Below are 18,821 nucleotides of genomic sequence, written 5' to 3' on the forward strand. Positions count from 1 at the left end.
ATAATGCCTAAATACGGAGGTCTCCGTCCATCACCATCGTTATCATCATCATCATGAATGGCTTGGAGCGGTCGACGCCGGCTTCGATTACCTTGGATGAATGCAGGAGACGATAATGTCTTGCCGGTCGGACAGGTACCTGGCGCGAAATATACCTCTTTCGTAAAATATCAGTCATTGTTCGTGTTGTTTATTTGTACGCTCGACGCTTGACTGGTGTGTTCGAGTCGCACAGTATATCAAGATATTTCCATACGCTCCTTCTCAGACTGCTCGAATAAATTTACTCGGGCTAATTAAAGCCACTGATGTGTGAAATAGGTACTTTTTCAAGATGACAATTAGCCAGCAATTAAACTGCGGAGCTTGACGCGTGTGATGTCCGGCCACCAAAAGTAGGTGAGCTGAAGACGCAATATATATGCGTCACTGATATGTAAGTGGAAAAAACGGTAAAAGGTCGCCTTGATATTGACGATCTCCGAGAATAGAATTTGAACTCAATGGCGAGCAATGTTGTAATGTCAACAAAGTGATGGCATCGAAACGAGCTTAATGAGCAGTGCAAATGCAGGCCAACGGATGGAAGGAGAGAGAGGTGGAGTCTGAACAGTTGAAATAACCAAGTGCACGGCTCTCAAATTTAAACCAAGTAGGTATCACCTCGAAAAATGTATGGCTTTCCAAGTACCATCACAATGGAATTCAAAATCGAGGCAGAGGTTTTATTCCGAAAAAATATATTTGACATTTTTGTAAGCCACTGTAACATGATGCATAGTTTGAACAGTAACACTGCAATTAAGTATAGGAGAAGGAAAAAAACCGTTCAATAAACAAAACGTGTTTCGCACAGAAGTGGGCAATTTACAGAAATTTGCTGGTCCATCATTCGTCACCCGTGAACAGCCTGGGCTTTTGTCATCGCTTCTGTCAGTAAAGAAGACCGCTCCACCTGTCTGTTGTCAGTCAGTCAGCTCCCCCCAAAACATGTCATAGTCCATCAGATGAAAGATTTAATTTGAATAAAATGATAATTGAGTGCTCTATCTATCTATCTATCTATCTATCTATCTATCTATCTATCTATCCATCTATCTATCTATCTATCTGTCTATCTATCTGGCAATCTCCATCACGTGGTGATTGCTCAAAGAGCTTTACACTTGCATACATTTCACATAACCTACACTTCTTTGCCAATCTATTGAATTGTGGAGCACACTAGTGGCTGTCTGTCGCCATTTATAATTTATACAAATACAATGTTTTACTCACCTTCACCAAAATCCTGTATCACATTGTTTCCAAATGTATAATCCTGGTGGTTTAAAGTGCATCCTAAATTCCCGTGGAAACCCAAATGAAGTTGCCATGACTATGAATCAATGCTTTTCCTTCGACTCTGTTGTTGTTGTTGAATTCTTATGTCTTTTAGTGGTTGGGAAACAACTTTTGGGCTGGATTGTGCCAAAAAGTTTTAACTTTAAAACTACATCGAATCCTGGTGTAACGTTTTTGCGAGAAAGCAAAAATGTAAGCCTCAGTGTGTACCCGTGTGGCAGATGTTTTTTTTTTGTTTGTTTTGTTTTTGTTTATGTTCTTAAAGTTTGATGTATTTGGGAGGGCAGTACCACATAAAAGGCATAGTGTCATTTACAGGTGCTATTTCTGTATTTAACACATACACCCGGGCATGGTAAAACGTACGCTACCTTAAAAAATATGGTAGCATGCATGCACGCAGAAATTGGAGAATATTTCATATTAAGAGGCTGGAAGTCAGAATATGTGAACAATTTTAAGTTGAGCAAGATTTTTAAATGACTACGGTAATCCCTTATTAAAATAGGTGTTGATAATTGTTTATTGCACTATTGAACTCCACACAGTCATTGATTATGTAAGATAGGTTCCTGATTGTGTACATTTTCACTTTATGGCAATGATGCATTGCTGATTATTTTGTGTTCTTGTAGACGCCAGTAAATAAACCAATGGGAATGAATTACCAATCTTTATTTTAAGTGCTTTTTCTTCATTTTGTGGCATCTTCAGAGTCCACAAACCCCTTTCAGAGCTTTTTGAGGATGGGTTGAGGCTTGCAGCGTTGTTGTGGCCGTCAAGTTTTCCAGCTTGTGTGGCTCACAAGATCAGTGAACTGTGACAAAGGATCAGCAAAAGACAACTGCCTTTTTGTTACTTCCAGGTGCTTCTATTAATACCAGCCAAGCACCTCGTTGTTGCCAGTCTTTCACTGATCCTCTTAAGTGTGTCACACACACACACACACACACACACACACACACACACACACACACACACAAAAAATCTTATGCCAGAGAGTAGCGAGGACACATGGGAACTGACAGACCTAAAGTCGGAGGCACGTAAGCCGGGTTAGCTTCTGGATGAGTCCAAATCAAAGCGGACTCAATTATGACTTTCCTAGATTTTCTAGTTTACAAGTTTTGTGTTGAAGAGGGTTCGGTACTGTTGTTCTGAAGTGGTTGCCGTGGAGACAGACCCGATGGAGAGTAACAAGTTATCAACTGGGGCAAATAGAAGCCTGCAGGATTGTAGTGGAGCCAGAATCTCAGGCTGTTGGTCCCTGAGGACTCACTCCAGGTAAGAACTGGCTCTGCTACTGTTTTCTGCGGCTCAGGCAGGATTCCATTTGTTTGTTTGTTTGCAAATTTTTTTTAACAGCAACACTTAACATGCGGCGTGACCAATAAATTGTATGAAAATCATGGGTTGATGAGGGGTCAGCCACAAAATTCTCTCTCCTTATTCTCACCAGTTTCCTCTTTGTGGCCATCTGCTTCTTCCTTGACAATCATGCCAAGTTTTTGTGGTTCGATAGAAAAAATAATCTTGTAGAGTATGTTGATCCTCAAAACTCAATACAGTACAGAGTTTTTCTCTTGCAGGGCGGTGATAAAAGCGCGGTAGTCAACTTTGGTGTGGGGCGAACAGTCATCATTTTTTTTTTTTTTTTTTGGAGGTGGTCCACTTTAGTCGTGTTTGGCTGTGTCCCTCAACATGCAGTGACCTAAGGCGCTTGATGCAGGTAATTTAATACAAACGGACAAAAGAACATGCATACATTTGTGTTTTCCAGCGGGAGTGGCGAGGACTCGTTAGACCGGCTTTTGCCGCCCGCTAGCGCCCCTCGAAGGAAGAGTGCCACATCGCTAAGTAAAACAGAGCCACCCTTGCTCCGCACGGGCACGCGCACCATCTACACTGCTGGGCGACCTCCCTGGTACGACGAGCATGGAGCGCAGTCCAAGGAGGCCTTCGTCATAGGTACGATGAGCAGTCATGTCGCTAGCAAGTGACCAAGTTCAAATACTTTGTTTCTGTTCTTGAGTACATTTTTCAGGTATCCGTATTTTTCTGATCACTTTTACTTTTTTTTTTCAATCTTTATCGCCACTTTGTCCAGAGATTTTCTCACTATGAGCACTATACAAATTATATTTGTGTAATTTTTTTTTTTCCCACCCATTGTGCCAAGGACCATCCAGACTGAGCTGACATGTCCCTCATGAGGAAACAATTCCGAACAAAAATATACACTATACCTTTGTCTTTTTGTAGACTATGTGGAGATTTTTGTTATATAGTACTGTTGTTTAGCTTCTCAAAAGGCTGCAATCTCATTTCTCCATGTCTTTTTTGTGTCATGTCATCAGCCACAGAGGTTGGAAAGCAGTATATTTTGACAAAGTAAGGAGTAGAAAGCAAATATATCTGTTTTCAAATGTAGGTAACAAAAGTAAGAGGTCATCTGAAAAATAAATACTCCACTATGTACAGATACCTGAAAAATCTAAGAAAGTGTAAGGATATATTTATTTTCAGCTACAGCACCTGTGCCGCTTGAAAACATTAGATACGCTGGACAAAGCAGGCATAATGATCCTTTTGAACGGCAGGTTTGTGCGGGGGCAGCGCCTCAGGGAAGACCACCGTGGCCAACAAGATCATCGAAGCTCTGGATGTGCCCTGGGTGGTGCTTCTGTCCATGGATTCCTTCTACAAGGTGACACCGCCAATCATTTTCTCCAGCGCTTTCCCTGTTTGGAGGTGCAGCCTCTCTCAGCTGACTTTCGGCGAAAGCTAGACTACACGCTGGATTGCTCGCCTGTTAATTGCAGGGCACATATAGACAGACAACCATGTACACTGAACTTCACACCTTCATTGAGGAGGAACTCATGTCAGGAGAGTTCGGAGTCCTTACCGCTCTTTTGCAGACTTTTTAAAATCAATGTACTGTGCGTGCGTGCGTGTATATATGGCTGCGAAAAAGTATTTGCCCCCTTTCTGATTGCTGTGTTTTTTTGCATATTTATCACACACAAAGATTTCAGTTCATCAAACAAATTTTAATATCACACAGAGAAAACCCAAGGAAATACAAAATATATATACGTATGTGTATAGCTTCACTTGGTAGTCTAGTAGATGTGCAAATTGACCTGCGCGCAAACTTTTCATCATTGATGCAGATAATCTTCCGCTCCTTTTTGGTTGGGCTTTAAAGGCGCTTTACTTTTGCATGTTGTGTTTTGACAGGATTTGTCTCTTGAAGAGCAAGCCTTGGCGGCAAGTAACGACTACAACTTCGATCATCCGGGGGCCTTTGACTTTGAGTTGCTGGTCTCCACTTTGCGCAAACTTAAGCAGGGCAAGAGTGTGAAGATCCCCGTGTATGACTTCACCACACACAGACGACAGAAAGACTGGGTGAGATTGTGTCCTAACTGGCCAGATAATGCAATTTGTTGATTAAAAGTGAAATGTCAATTCTAACCATCTATGAGGGAAAGGAAGAAAGTATATTTTTAACTTGCTGGAGAACAGTAAACAGTTTCTCACAGTCTGAATAGCACGTCTGTTGCACACTTTCATCAAAAATAGCCCAAGATCAAGAATTATGGACATATTTTTACCGCATCTTTCTTGGCATGAAATAGTTGAGTGACAAATCTGTCTCATTCAGTGAGCATAAGCAAACTTCTCTTCCTGTGCCGCATGCTGCTGGCAGCTTGCATTTTTGTGGCACATGGACATTTCGCCACACATAAAAAAACCCTCCCTCCTTCAACAACTTCATAGAGCAGTTGTTCCTCATTTTAGAACCCAACGCTGCTATCTAAGACTCATTTGTTTACACCAGTAAACTCACAAATTTAACTATAACAGTGGTTCTTAACCTGGGTTCGATTGAACCCCAGGGGTTCGGTGAGTCGGTCTCAGGGATTCGACGGAGCCTCTGCCATGGAGGGTAAGACACACGCGACTCATCATGTTAATTAGGTATGACACACCCGCTTGGCCATCACTGGCTGCAGATGACATTGCTTGTCCAATCAGTGCTGTGGGAAATTTAGTTCGCTTAGTACTGTAGTCAACGTGTGACTGTCGTGATAGTACGTCGTGCAATTTTTAAAAAAGTATACTTATTTCTTGAAATTGTATTTACTTTTTTCTGTTTTTAATAAATGCGTTTTTTTAATATCTTTTAATTCATTTTAAAATGTATATATTTTTCACTCATGAAGGTTTTCGGTGAATGTGCATATGAACTGGTTGGGTTCGGTACCTCTAAAAAGGTTAAGAACCACTGAACTATAACCTTCCACACACACGCAAGCGAGTTGTTCGGGGGAAGATTTGATTACCGGTATGTATTTACTTGTGGATGCAGCATTTCATCAATAAGCCCTTTTAGAAGTAGCAATGTGACAGCTGGGCAGAAACCTTGTGGGGAAAACAAAAACATGGAAGGAGCACCTCAAATCCTCCAGAACAAATAAATTCTAAATTCACAATGGATGATTGACCTACATGTGCTAATCTACTGTCCACACTGGCCTTTTTGCCAATAATGTAATTTTGTGTGTGTGTGTGTGTGTGTGTGTGTGTGTGTGTGTGTGTGTGTGTGTGTGTCTAAATTGAGTTTTTAGGGTAAGTGACACCATTTGAAACTTCACGGCCACTTCGACGCGTTGACTTGGTGAATCTCTTAGAATTTTGGCCCATACCAGCTTATTCGTGTACATTGTGAACTGAAACTTGTCAGCCCATCAGTGAAGGGCCTCCCCCAAGGAGCAGAAGAAATCAAAGGGTTGAGGAGATGTGTTGAGAAATAATCAAGTTATACTGTTCTACTCTAATTTTGAGGGCATTTTATTTACCAGGTTTTCGATATCCCATGAAAACCTTTCATAAAAAGGGCCTTTTCTTCCAACACAAAACACTTCATTTCTCTAGAAACAATTGTACGATATTCAAAGTTCTTGGTGGTTTGGACTCAGATTGAAGTGGTCATTCCAACCAGACCCAGGGTCCCCGCGCCGTCCGCCCCTCTCCTTTGCGAGCCATTGCTACATACACTGCTTGTACAAGTACGACATGGATTTATACATACAATGGTACCTCTACTTACGAAATTAATTGGTTCTGGAAGAAATTTCTTAATTTGAAAATTTTGTAAGTAGAGACGCGCTTTCAATGTAAATGCCCTAATGCGTTCCAAGACACCCCCCCCACCCCAAAAAAAAACTCAGACATAAATGTTTTCTAAAGCATCAAAATGTGTAATGAATACATGTTACAGTTAGATTATAGCACAATAAATGAGAGTCGTGCATAATGTAAAAAAACAAAGGAGAGTAAAGACTAAAAATGATGCTCATTTAACTTTTAACTGAATCCTAATTTTTTTTTGCCCTCCCTTTGAAAATGTCCAAGGCAAACATCCGCATAGTGAGCAATCGCCAGACTGGTGAACACTTTTTCTGGATGATTCACATTGACATCGGAACACCTTAAGGCCCGAGGGGCGAATGACGAGGACACTGCATAGACACATATCAATCTATCTACACGCATAAACACATACGATAGAAGTCCCTCTTAGCCAATGGGATGCCAGGAAGATGCTAAGAGCCAATGGCAGTGCAGCTATAAGTATGTTACATTCAGGAAACTCGGAGTTGCGAGTAGCAGACCATATTGTATTTTTATCTTTCGTATCTTTAAATTTGTTTCGTAACAACAGACAATATTCTCCCATTGAGGTGTTTCGTAACTTGAAAATTTCGTAAGAAGAGACGTTCGTAAGTAGAGGTACCAAGGTACGTCCATCCATCCCCCCTCATACTTCCTTCCGACCACTGTAATTACTACAATGTCACTTTCTTGTCTCTCATGCTTTGAAAGAAACTTGGTTCTTACAAGGTGTCTCTGTTGTCGCCTACAGAAGAATGTGTATGGTGCCAGCGTGATCATATTTGAAGGAATTATGGCCTTTGCAGACAAACCTCTTCTTCAGGTCAAGTGAAAGAAAGCACAGTTGCACCTTGTTTTTTGACCAATGAATTGAAGCTTATTGAAGTGTCCGCTGGTGTTTGCTTGTCCCGCCCGCAGCTCCTGGATATGAAAATCTTTGTGGACACGGACTCGGACATCCGGCTGGTCCGCCGTCTCCGCAGGGACATCACAGAGCGCAGGCGGGACATGGAAGGCGTCATCAAGCAGTACAACAAGTTTGTCAAACCGGCCTTTGAGCAGTACATCGAGCCCACCATGAGGTTGGCTGACATTGTGGTGCCCAGAGGTGAGACATGGTACAATTTCCAACTATCAACAATGACTTTTTATTTGCCTCTTGCCATGCTTTCAGAATCTTCTGCTTAATGGACAGAGATCCACAGCTTTAGAAATTATTTTAACGCCCTTGGCAGGGGTTACGCCCTTAATTCACTCCTTTTGCTTCAGTATGCATTGAACCCCTGTATATTCACAGTTCAGCATTTGCAGATCCGCCTAATCACAGATTTTTGGGGGAGAACATCCCCCCTGTTTTCTATAGAGACAACCAGCTCATTCGTGAAACTGCTTGTCCAAGTTGCTCATGTTTTTTGCATGATTCCAAGCTTTAATTCAATTAACATGATCTGCTTTTCCTCCATAGCAGTCCGTTTCTTAAGACCTGTGAATAGAAAAAAGAAATCCGGCAAAATACCTCCACAGAAATGGGAAATGCAAGCACACAACACAACCCAATTAGTGTGCGTTAATCACATGAACTGATAGTGGCCACATGTAAGATTCTCTGCTGCCATTGGTTGTCTGACACTCACCGAATTCAAATTTTTGCTTGCAAAAAACATCAGCCGCACCATGACATGTAACTGGAAAAACTTGAAAGTTAGGGCACTTGTAAGTCACCATACTTGTCTTTTCTTTTCTCTTCAAGGTGGTGGCAATATGGTGGCCATCGATCTGATCGTCCAGCATGTGCACAGCCAGCTGGAGGAGGTAAGTTATGCTGTTTGACATTGCGGCCCCATCTGGTGGAAGAATCTTGCATCTAACGTGCTTCAGCAACTAATCTTCAGGTTCAAACATAGCTAGTGGCTACATACCCTAAGACATGCCAAAAATTATATCTTGGCCACACTATACAAGTTGACTGAAAAATAACTTCCTATTTTAATAGTTTTCAAATTTCTTCATTTGGAGGTTGCTTAAGGAGTAAGTATACTTGAGCAAACAACTTTGGAAGGACTTCCAGGGTGACTATGAGTTCAATCTCCCATCCTGCAAGAGTTCCTTGTGAAATCGGTGGATGCGGTTCCCAGTATTGAATTTTGAATACAACACCATCTTACACACTTGCTGAACATGTTCATTTCTTGTAAGAATGATAGTTCGGAATAAGTTACAAAAGCACTTAAAAATAGGGAGTTGGTTTTCAGTCATCTCATAGATATAACATGCATCCAAAATGCTCATTTGTGGCCATGAAAATTGTGGCCACGTTTCATGAGTTTGGAACTATTAAAAATGCATGTCATTGCCCTGGGTGGCATGATATTCTTGGCAGATGAAAGCAACTCTGAGCTATTTTCTTTTCATTTTGTCGGTCTCATCTGTTACTTTCTCTTTCTGCAGCGTGAGCTCAGTGTCAGGTATGCTGAAATGCATTTTCACTTGACCTCGTGTTGGTGTGTCAAGTAGTCAAGCACTCATCGTGGACATGAATGTCATATTCATTTGCGGGTGTTTCATTCATTTCAAGTCTTCCATTTCCAGGCTGGATTTTTTTTTAAAAAACAAGATTTAAGTACACTGGTGTGAATTTTTTTCAGGATTTTCTCAAAGCCAAACAGATTGCAATACTTGGATACATTCACTTAAATCATTTAATAAGTGGTTCTGAATGTTCTCTTAACACCTGACCTACTGTCCATTTTCCGTGCACAAAATATATCGTGGGTAAGTTTTGAACCTGGCCAGGAATCTCCTTGTACAAATAATAAGTTACACCTCCTATAAAATATTACGTCCCGACCGATTCATTCATTTTCAAATTATCATAATTGAATGGCGTTTTGCTGATTAAATGATGTCAGATTCATTTGTCATGGTCACGGTAAATGCTGTTATATGTCGTCACGCAGAAAGCTGCACTTGCACCATATGTCCCCTACATGGAGCTCTGACTCCAGTCAATCCAATACGCATCTTTCTTGCCACATGACATTGACAACAATAACGGTGGATTACCAGGTTACGCTAGTTCTGCAGAAACTCCACTTCATGACAAAGAAAATAATAGGTGAGAGTAAATGTGATTTAATGTTCGAGGGGATCATGCATGAATCACTTTTGTTTTTTCACTAATTTCATGTTGCAGATACTGCACAATTTTTTGCCTCCTAAATGCAGCCCAGTGGTCGGGAATTGCAATCAAATAAATCATTCAAAATTCCAAGCTAAAATGAATTTGATATTCATGCTACTGATGAGTGTACTTTATGTAAACTTCAGACCACAACTCGCTGTGTTGACTTTACACACATTAAATGCAAGTTTTTTTTGTTTTTTGTTCCCCCTGCCCCAGAGCACTTTTGGCATCCGCCCAGCAGACGCAGACCCTACCACAGACGCTCAGTGTTTTGGAGTGCACGCCGCAAGTCCGAGGCCTCCACACCATCATCAGGTAGCCCCGCCACTTGCTCTGCCACTTCTTATTCTGTGTTTGCAGCAGGCCGGTTTGTAAACTATTGGCAGCAGGGTACTTCCAAACGGCGTAAAGTGTTGAACTACTGTTTACTTGAACTGAAAAGAATGACAAAAAGTTGTCTGGGGTTGCGCCACCTAGCCTGCATCAGCTGCACAGCGCACTATCCATTTCTGCCTTGGAAAAGCGCATCTGTGCCTTTAATCCAAGCAACAAAAAGCCACTAGGGCTATGTTCATACTGCAGGTCAAATCTCCCTCTTTTCTTTTGCTGTTATGTTACATGTATCAGATTTTTTTCATGTCAATGATACCAGTACAATTGTGATTTGTTTTCAAATTCGACCCAGGCCTCTTGGTATGTCAATCAGATGTGTGTGCAATGTGACTGCAGTCTGGACACTCACACTTGTGCCCAATACATTGTCACAAGGGGACAAATATCAGAACTGTTTGACAAAACAGATGTCCATGAAAAGAAATGGCAGGCAACAGTTCAACTCGCTGTGTTGACTTTACACACATTAAATGCAAGTTTTTTTTTGTTTTTTGTTCCCCCTGCCCCAGAGCACTTTTGGCATCCGCCCAGCAGACGCAGACCCTACCACAGACGCTCAGTGTTTTGGAGTGCACGCCGCAAGTCCGAGGCCTCCACACCATCATCAGGTAGCCCCGCCACTTGCTCTGCCACTTCTTATTCTGTGTTTGCAGCAGGCCGGTTTGTAAACTATTGGCAGCAGGGTACTTCCAAACGGCGTAAAGTGTTGAACTACTGTTTACTTGAACTGAAAAGAATGACAAAAAGTTGTCTGGGGTTGCGCCACCTAGCCTGCATCAGCTGCACAGCGCACTATCCATTTCTGCCTTGGAAAAGCGCATCTGTGCCTTTAATCCAAGCAACAAAAAGCCACTAGGGCTATGTTCATACTGCAGGTCAAATCTCCCTCTTTTCTTTTGCTGTTATGTTACATGTATCAGATTTTTTTCATGTCAATGATACCAGTACAATTGTGATTTGTTTTCAAATTCGACCCAGGCCTCTTGGTATGTCAATCAGATGTGTGTGCAATGTGACTGCAGTCTGGACACTCACACTTGTGCCCAATACATTGTCACAAGGGGACAAATATCAGAACTGTTTGACAAAACAGATGTCCATGAAAAGAAATGGCAGGCAACAGTTGGTGGCAAAAAGATGACATGAAATTGTTCGTTAACACTATGGCTTCCAGGATTATTGAATTATTAGACCTACCAGAGCCCTCATTTTAACGGCCTGCGCTCTGTTGCGCTCTAACAATGAGTCCATCGCCTAAAATGATTCTCACTCGCTGCTCAAGTGTCCAACAAAGGTGTTTGTTTATTGAAAATCTGTTGCGAGTATCTTTGAATGTGCATTGTGGCATATAAATTAATGAGAAATAGTTTGTGGAGTGCATATTGACCTGTGCAGCTCTCGCAATGCGTGCGGGTCAGCAATTCATTTGGTGCCGAAGGAAAGGAGACGCATGTCGCAAAAAACTTTAACTGCACTTCACTTTGAAGAAGAGGAAGTAAATCAGAAGCACGGCACATAAAACCTCCTTGAAATTGCCACTAAGACGTCAGGACCGACACCCACGCAAGCGAGGGGCCAGATTTCCTGACGTAAGGACAATGCACCACATGACGTCGTGTTTTGTGGCCATGTGTGTCATTTCACGCTTTCATTCCATTCTCATTACAAGTCACTTTTGTTTTTGTGAACGACTGCATAAAAATTTTGAGATTTAACCACAAATCCCAATTGGGCAACATACCTTGCAGTGTGAACACAGCCTTAATTAGCAAGTCCCTTAATGATTAAGTTCACGTCTGAATTTCCATCGGGTCTGGTTTTTGAATCTCAAAGCTGTTAAATGTTAATTACGGCAAAAAATGTTACCTCTTGTCACATCTTCTTGATTGATGCTTTACACATTGGTTGAGAAAAAGGCGAAAATTGTCATTCAAATCATTTTTGCATGTTTTCTCAGTCATCCCGTTCAACACATGTTAAAGCTGTTTTCCTTAAGGTCCAATCAGAGATCTCTTGAGTGCTTGCAACACGGAAGTTCGTCATGGTGAACATTTCTGTACAATCATTGATTTTCTCTCCACAACAGAAATAAAGAAACCAGCCGAGATGAGTTCATCTTTTACTCAAAGAGATTAATGCGTCTTCTTATAGAACATGCGCTCACCTTTTTGCCGTCACAGGTGGGTAGTTGATAACTAACCACAAAGACAGCTGTGACTCATCATACATTTATGAAAGTTGCTCACAGATCACTGGTGTCGGGAGGAAACTTAAGTCCAAATTCGGTCAATGTAATATTTTTTCACAAATCAATCCTATCATTAACCCCCAAGTAGGTATGTTATCTTTACAAATGGTGTACCAATCAAAAATGCTGAAAATGGCATGCTGTATTTGGCAATGCAATACATGCTGTTTGTTTTCTTGAAACATGGCGGTTTGGGAGGTGCGAGGATTCCGTCAGACATCAGTGATATGCGAATCAAACCTTTAGTCTTTCACTATTGTCATAATTTATAACTCAGAAAACACCAGTCTTTGAGCACATCAAATTACACATTTCTCGAGCTCCAAGCTTCCACTTGGTGGGTGTGTTTTTGTTTGTTTTTGCTTTGTATTGCTAGCCGGAATTTGACTTGTAAGCTTCAGATACGCCACCTCTGCAGCAAGTTGAGGGAAAAAAAACGAGCGTTTACATACTAACTGATGTATTTACACTAATAGGGCAAAGCGAAAATGAAAAGACTCACAATGAGCATTGTGCAGGTGTTACCTGTGTGGAAAAGAGTACCACAATGATAAACAGTATATCTTAAAGTAAATGATGACAGATAATTAAGGATAATGTTATCCTTGTGTCAAAATATATGAACAAATATGTCATTTTACTGGAAACAAGTCTCAATATTATGAGCAAAAACTTTTATGAAAAAAAAGCATACCTGTCCCAAAGTAATGGTTCCATTAAAATGTCCTGCACATAAAAGGTACGGTACATAAAAATTGCACCGAAATGTTTTTTTTACATCAAACTTCTTTACAATTAAATCAAATGTATTGAAAGGTCAATACAACTGAACTGCACTTGGGCAATGATTCATTTGCATACCACTAGAGCAGTGGTTCTTAACCTGGGTTCGATCGAACCCTCAGGGTTTTTTTTTTTTTTTAATATCTTGAATTTGTAAAAAATATATATATTTATTTTTCACTCATGAAGGGTTCAGTGAATGTGCATATTAACTGGTTGGGTTCGGTACCTCTAAAAAAGTTAAGAACCACTGCACTAGAGGGAGACCCCGTACCACCAGTGGTACTTGCAGCCTACAGAATCATTGGCCCAGACCAGGGGTCTCTCAGTCTGGTCCTCCAGAGCCCCTATCGAGCTTGTTTTATCTACTTCCCTAGCTCCAACACACCTAATTCAAATGAGGGATGGCGAACAGGCTTTTGCAAAGCTGGCCTAAAGGATACTGCGGATAAACACAAATACATTATTTGTAGTAAATACACAATTTTCACATCAGTAGACATGCTTGACTCATGTATGACCCCAAGTAAGCTTTTTGCTTTGTGTCAGCCTTGCAAGGTCCACACTCCGCAGGGCTACGAGTACCAAGGCCACAGATACGGCGGCAAAGGGGTGAGCGTTGTCCTCCGGCTAACCAAATGTGCTTTCAGACACGCTGACACGCTGACTCATGTCCGCAGATCACCGGCGTGTCCATCCTGCGAGCGGGAGAGACCATGGAGCCCGCCCTAAGGGCCGTGTGCAAGGACGTGCGCATCGGCAAGATTCTCATCCAGACCAACCTGGACTCGGGCGAACCAGAGGTAGGAACCTTCAATGGTTTACTAATAGGGTGGCAAGATTCCGGGAAGTTTTTATCTGAAAACTTTGAAGGGGAATTTGTGTGAGTAAAAGGAAGTAAACCAGGAATTTACTAAATAAAGGTAGGCAAGTAACTCACTGACATGCAGCCGTTTTAGAGCACTTTCACTGATCTTTCACGACCCACAGAGAATTTGGTGTTCTGTGATACTGAACCTACCTTTAAAAAAAAAGGATGCGCTTTTCTTTCAGCAGACCAAAATGCTGGAATAGAGCGTTTTCTGTTTGTTTGGTGATCAGCAACAGGAAAATCTCGGCTGATCTTGAAATACTGTTTTCACTCTTCTTTTCTTAAATGTGTACTGGATCAAGCGAAAAAGTGTGCCCCTGTCTAGTGGTGGACCATAGAATTACACCCGAAAATAATACAATTGGGAGGTAGGGCAAAGTCATTTAAACTGTACAAAAAATGTTATATATTGGGTCTCTGAACCTAGAACCTTTAATGGACAGTGACTTACGGTATTTAAAACTGTAAAAACTTGTACTTGCAAATATATCTGTAAAATTGCTTTATATTTGCCTAATTTTGCATGAATGTTGGCTGTTGGATTTTTTTTTTCTCAAAATTCCCCAGCTTTACTTCCCATAGAAATTTCTGGAAACTTTGCTGAAATTTACCAACACCCCCTACCCCCAACCAACTTTGGAGGCCTATTTGGCACCTAGCGAGCTAATTGTCCAATTACGTCTCAAGGACCCAGTTTAAAAAAAAAAAAAAAAAAAAAGGACGAAAAAAAACTACTTTTAGCGATCGTTTCTCTCCACGTGATGGTCGTCTCCTTGGCAACTACTCCTCTTGCTTCCGTAACCATGGCAGCCCATCTCTTTCCCAGCTACATTACCTGCGCCTGCCCAAAGACATCAGCGAAGACCACGTCATCTTAATGGACAGCACCGTGTCCACCGGGGCTGCTGCCATGATGGCCGTTCGAGTACTTCTGGTGGGTTTGCCCAATCGGCTAAATAAACACTCATCAATATACACACCACCACAACATGATGGCCACATTTGAGCTCCCACAAAGATGACAATGTGCATTTTTTGACACAGCCTAGTCATGATTTATCCCTGTGGTGGTCAAACTGTTCTGTGTCATACTGTGAGCTGTGCCCACTAGTTCCCCTAATGAAGAATCAAACTATCACGCAGTGCACTTCTATGACATTCCATTCATCTCATTAGGTAGCGAGTAGCATGCAGTGCAATATTACTATGAATACAAAGCCCCAGACATAATGTGAGAGATATATATGCATGTATGTATTTTTTAATTTTAAAAACAATATAGCTAGCAATATATGTGATGATGTGCACAAACTGCTGATTTGTGGCCACAAAATACAGCTCTGTAAAAAAAAAAAACTTCCGAGACCACTGCAGAATTTTCAGTTTCTCTGATTGTTTTTTATTAACACGTACGTTAAAATCTACATTTCCATTTTCAATTGTATTATCTAAAGTACTGACAACATAACTACCAAATTCTATTGAAAGCTTTTATTTGCAGAAATAAAAACATTTCTGAATATGCCAAAAAGAAAAAAAAAAGAAACGTTCGTGCATGTACACACGTATATGGGTATATGGTGGACTTGCACTATTGGTGGGAGAGAGGGACCGGGCTGACCCGCGAATAGCAGCAAGAATAGGCACCAGCTCTGTACAGTATGTCCCTATACGTGGAGCAACAAAAGATGTGCAGGGCATCTTGTTGAAACAACATGGCGTGCATGTATGCATGTAGGACCACGAAGTGCAGGAGGAGAAGATTCTGCTGGTGTCGCTGCTGATGGCTGAGCTCGGCGTGCACTCGGTGGCCTACGCCTTCCCCAAGGTGAAAATCATCACCACAGGTGTGGACAAGAGAGTGGACAACTCGTTGCACGTCATTCCCGGCATCGGTAAGACGTTGCCCGTGCTTTGTTATCCACTCAATTGGTAGAGAGCAGCTCCAACCCACACTGCTTCCGAGTTGATGGCGTTTCTGAAGACATTTCAGGATGAACTGACGATGCACCGAGACCTTGACAGGTGAACTTAATTTGACCATCTCTAAACTTTGGCATACACAAGTCCAACTGCTCGATGTTTTAGTGTTTAGGTCAAGCGGGATAGGGCCTTGTCACACCAGGCCGCCTCCTCTTTCAAATCTTGAATCAGCAAAATTCAACTTTTCTCAGAATTACAACAACAGGCTTAAGATGACTGCTTCATCTTTCTTCAGTGGTTTGCGCTCTACAAACACGATCGACTGGGCTTCAAATGAAATTCAGATTCATTAAAAGGAATTATACTCTGTGGACAGTAGAACTACAATCGGGCCGTATTGTAATGTAATTGTAAATGTAATGTATCTGACCATTGCCATGAAGACCAGTTTTTTGGTGCGGTGATTATTCTGTGGATTATTTACAGCATCGCTGGCGTCGGGATGAAACCTCCTATCTCCAGATTTGATCAGTTTCATCCTTTTTCGCAGTTCAAGGTGCCATTTAGCTCATTTTTTGTATTGAGTAATGGAAACATTGAACCGTTAGATGTGCATTCACAGGGTTACATAAGGTTAAATCAAGTAGAACTCTAAAGGTTATAGGTCATCCTGAAATTCCACACAAAAGCCTCACAAGTTTCATGAATTGGGTATGTTCATGCTTGTGTGCTTTCAGGGGACTTTGGGGACCGCTACTTCGGCACAGATGTATTTGACAAATGCTGTGATGAGGAGGACCGGGAACAGCGGCCAGACTGATGCGCCAAAGGCAACCACTTGTAAAGTTGACTTCATGGTGTGTTTTCAATCTGGTTAAATAGTCTGAACTCTTAGTGCAATGTTGGTTTTATGTAGTGTTTTTTTGTTTTGGTTTTTTTTACAGCAAGTGTGTTTGGGTCCACTTGTCAACACCATCAGGAATCTTTTGACTCAGAGACTGTAGCAGTCCCAAGCCTGTATGAAATAACACTGTTAATATTTAACATGATTTTGTTCCGGAGTTCATTGTAGCAGCTTTTCATTCAAACTTTTGGTGTTACTATACTAAAATGTGCATACAATGCTCATTTTAGTCGGAACATTGTCAAGGGTATCACAGACAAACAAAAACACTCATGTGAAATAGTCACAAAGCACCAAAATGTAGAATATAAAAATAGATACCTTTTACACTGTAAGAGCAAATATATTTTCCATAACTATATTTAAGTTCTCTCTTAAGAAACGGTTAATTCTCATAAATGTCCTGTAGCTCATTTTCCTTCCTCTCTCTCTCTCTCTCTCTCTCTCTCTCTCTCTCTCTCTCTCTCTCTCTCTCTCTCTCTACATTCAGTAAATAAAAAGATATTCACGTTTATATTTTAGTGTTAAACTTTCACTTCAACGCAGGAACTGCATTTGGATTTGTATTGCAATAAAGAGGAACAACTTTGGTATAGTATTAAGAAAGCGACAGTATATTTGGATATATATATTATTCATCTTCGTGAGTGGACAGCCCTGATTTTGTGGGGACCTTTGACTCCTAAAGTTAAACATCAGTTTGCAAACTCACTGGGCACTTCATTAGGTACGTCTAATGAGGTCCAATACAAGAGCTGGAGTGTGTAATCTCAGTTACAAAATATTTGACAATTCTGTGTCGTTCTACAGTCGCAATAACACATACTGTACAGTGTTAAATGAAAGCCTCGCTTAAAACTCAATCACTGGCAGTCATTTTAAAGCAAGACCCACGGGATATTTTCTTCAATGATTTATATATATATATATATATATATATATATATAATGTGTGTGTGTGTGTATGTATGTATGTATCAGTGGTTCTTAACCTTGTTTGAGGTACAGAACCCAACCAGTTCATATGCACATTCACCAAACCCTTCGTGATCCTTAGTGAAAAATAAAAATCAGATTCAAGAAGTCTTCCTTCAGTTTTGCCGGTGCGAGGCTGAAGTTACTCAACTTGGCATGACAAATCATACAAATAGGATACTGAGTCCCATCACATTCCGTGATGTATGTGAAACCAGGTGGTACATATTCGTCCGACCACTTTGTTTTTTTTGTTTTTTTTTTTTTGCTCGACATAGCATGTATTAAAACATTTTTTTTTAAAAAATCACACGACGTACTATCACGTCAGTCACACGGTGATAACTGAGCAAACTAAATTTTCCGCCCCACTGATTGGACAAGCAATGCAATGTGATCATCTGCCGCCAGTGATGGCCAAGCGGGCGTGTCATAACTAATTGACATGTTGAGTCGGGTGCGTCTTAACCTCCATGGTAGCGGCTCCGTCAAACCCCAAAGACCGATTCACCGAACCCCTGGGGTTCGATCGAACCCAGATGCAGAACCACTGAGATACATATATATTTACACACACACAGTTTCTATCAAATGAAACGGTAGACTCGCCAGTAAAAAGAAATAAAGTTCTGCCTTCCCCCGTTCTTTTATAATCAGCAATAGAACAAAGGCAGGTCTAATATGGAAGGATAAATGTAGCTGTTCCTCCTCGTGGACTCACAAACCGGACTCATCTGGTATTAAAAATGGTGTATTGTTGCCATCTACTGGTAGTTGTGCATCAATAAAATTGTTTCCCTCCCCCACCCATCCCTGTTGAAAAACATCACCAGTGGTCGCCACGTCAGTCCGTCAAGTCATCTTTCCATCGTTATTTCAGGCCGGTCCAGTTCGTCCATTGTCGGTGGCTACAACCAATCGGCATCGAACATATTTACTACATCACATGCAGGTGCCTCACAAGAAGACATGAGTTTAAAAAAATCTAGCAGTGTTCTATACCTTTCGGTCCC

The 18,821-nt window shown here is 41.2% G+C and overlaps 1 protein-coding gene across 2 annotated transcripts; it reads left to right on the forward strand.

Moving 5' to 3' along the window:
* Positions 1–6: 6 nt before the first annotated feature.
* uckl1a (uridine-cytidine kinase 1-like 1a) lies at positions 7–17,755 on the forward strand. Of its 2 annotated transcripts, none has more exons than XM_019865236.1 (15): positions 7–135; positions 3,125–3,312; positions 3,945–4,051; positions 4,588–4,758; positions 7,280–7,351; positions 7,447–7,636; positions 8,279–8,340; positions 8,977–8,993; positions 9,929–10,027; positions 12,192–12,285; positions 13,686–13,748; positions 13,817–13,939; positions 14,834–14,941; positions 15,746–15,902; positions 16,668–17,755. In XM_019865236.1, exons 1-15 carry the CDS (start codon positions 101–103, stop codon positions 16,748–16,750), a joined length of 1,569 nt encoding a protein of 522 aa, XP_019720795.1. In that variant the 5' UTR covers positions 7–100; the 3' UTR covers positions 16,751–17,755. The 2 variants fall into 2 exon arrangements, with proteins under 2 accessions (XP_019720795.1, XP_019720794.1); XM_019865235.1 differs by lacking the exon at positions 7–135 and adding an exon at positions 2,333–2,628.
* Positions 17,756–18,821: the final 1,066 nt, after the last annotated feature.

The sequence above is a fragment of the Hippocampus comes genome, unplaced genomic scaffold (genome assembly GCF_001891065.2).
Source record: "Hippocampus comes isolate QL1 unplaced genomic scaffold, H_comes_QL1_v1.1 scaffold124, whole genome shotgun sequence".
Lineage (NCBI taxonomy): Eukaryota > Metazoa > Chordata > Actinopteri > Syngnathiformes > Syngnathidae > Hippocampus > Hippocampus comes.

Bases quoted from the DNA above. Each gene is read 5' to 3' on its own strand.
- uckl1a (XM_019865235.1), top strand. From the start codon at position 2,531: ATGGAGAGTAACAAGTTATCAACTGGGGCAAATAGAAGCCTGCAGGAT. The intron at 2,629-3,124 runs GTAAGAACTGGC...TGTGTTTTCCAG, and splicing joins TCCCTGAGGACTCACTCCAG to CGGGAGTGGCGAGGACTCGT. The intron at 13,940-14,833 runs GTAGGAACCTTC...TCTCTTTCCCAG, and splicing joins TGGACTCGGGCGAACCAGAG to CTACATTACCTGCGCCTGCC.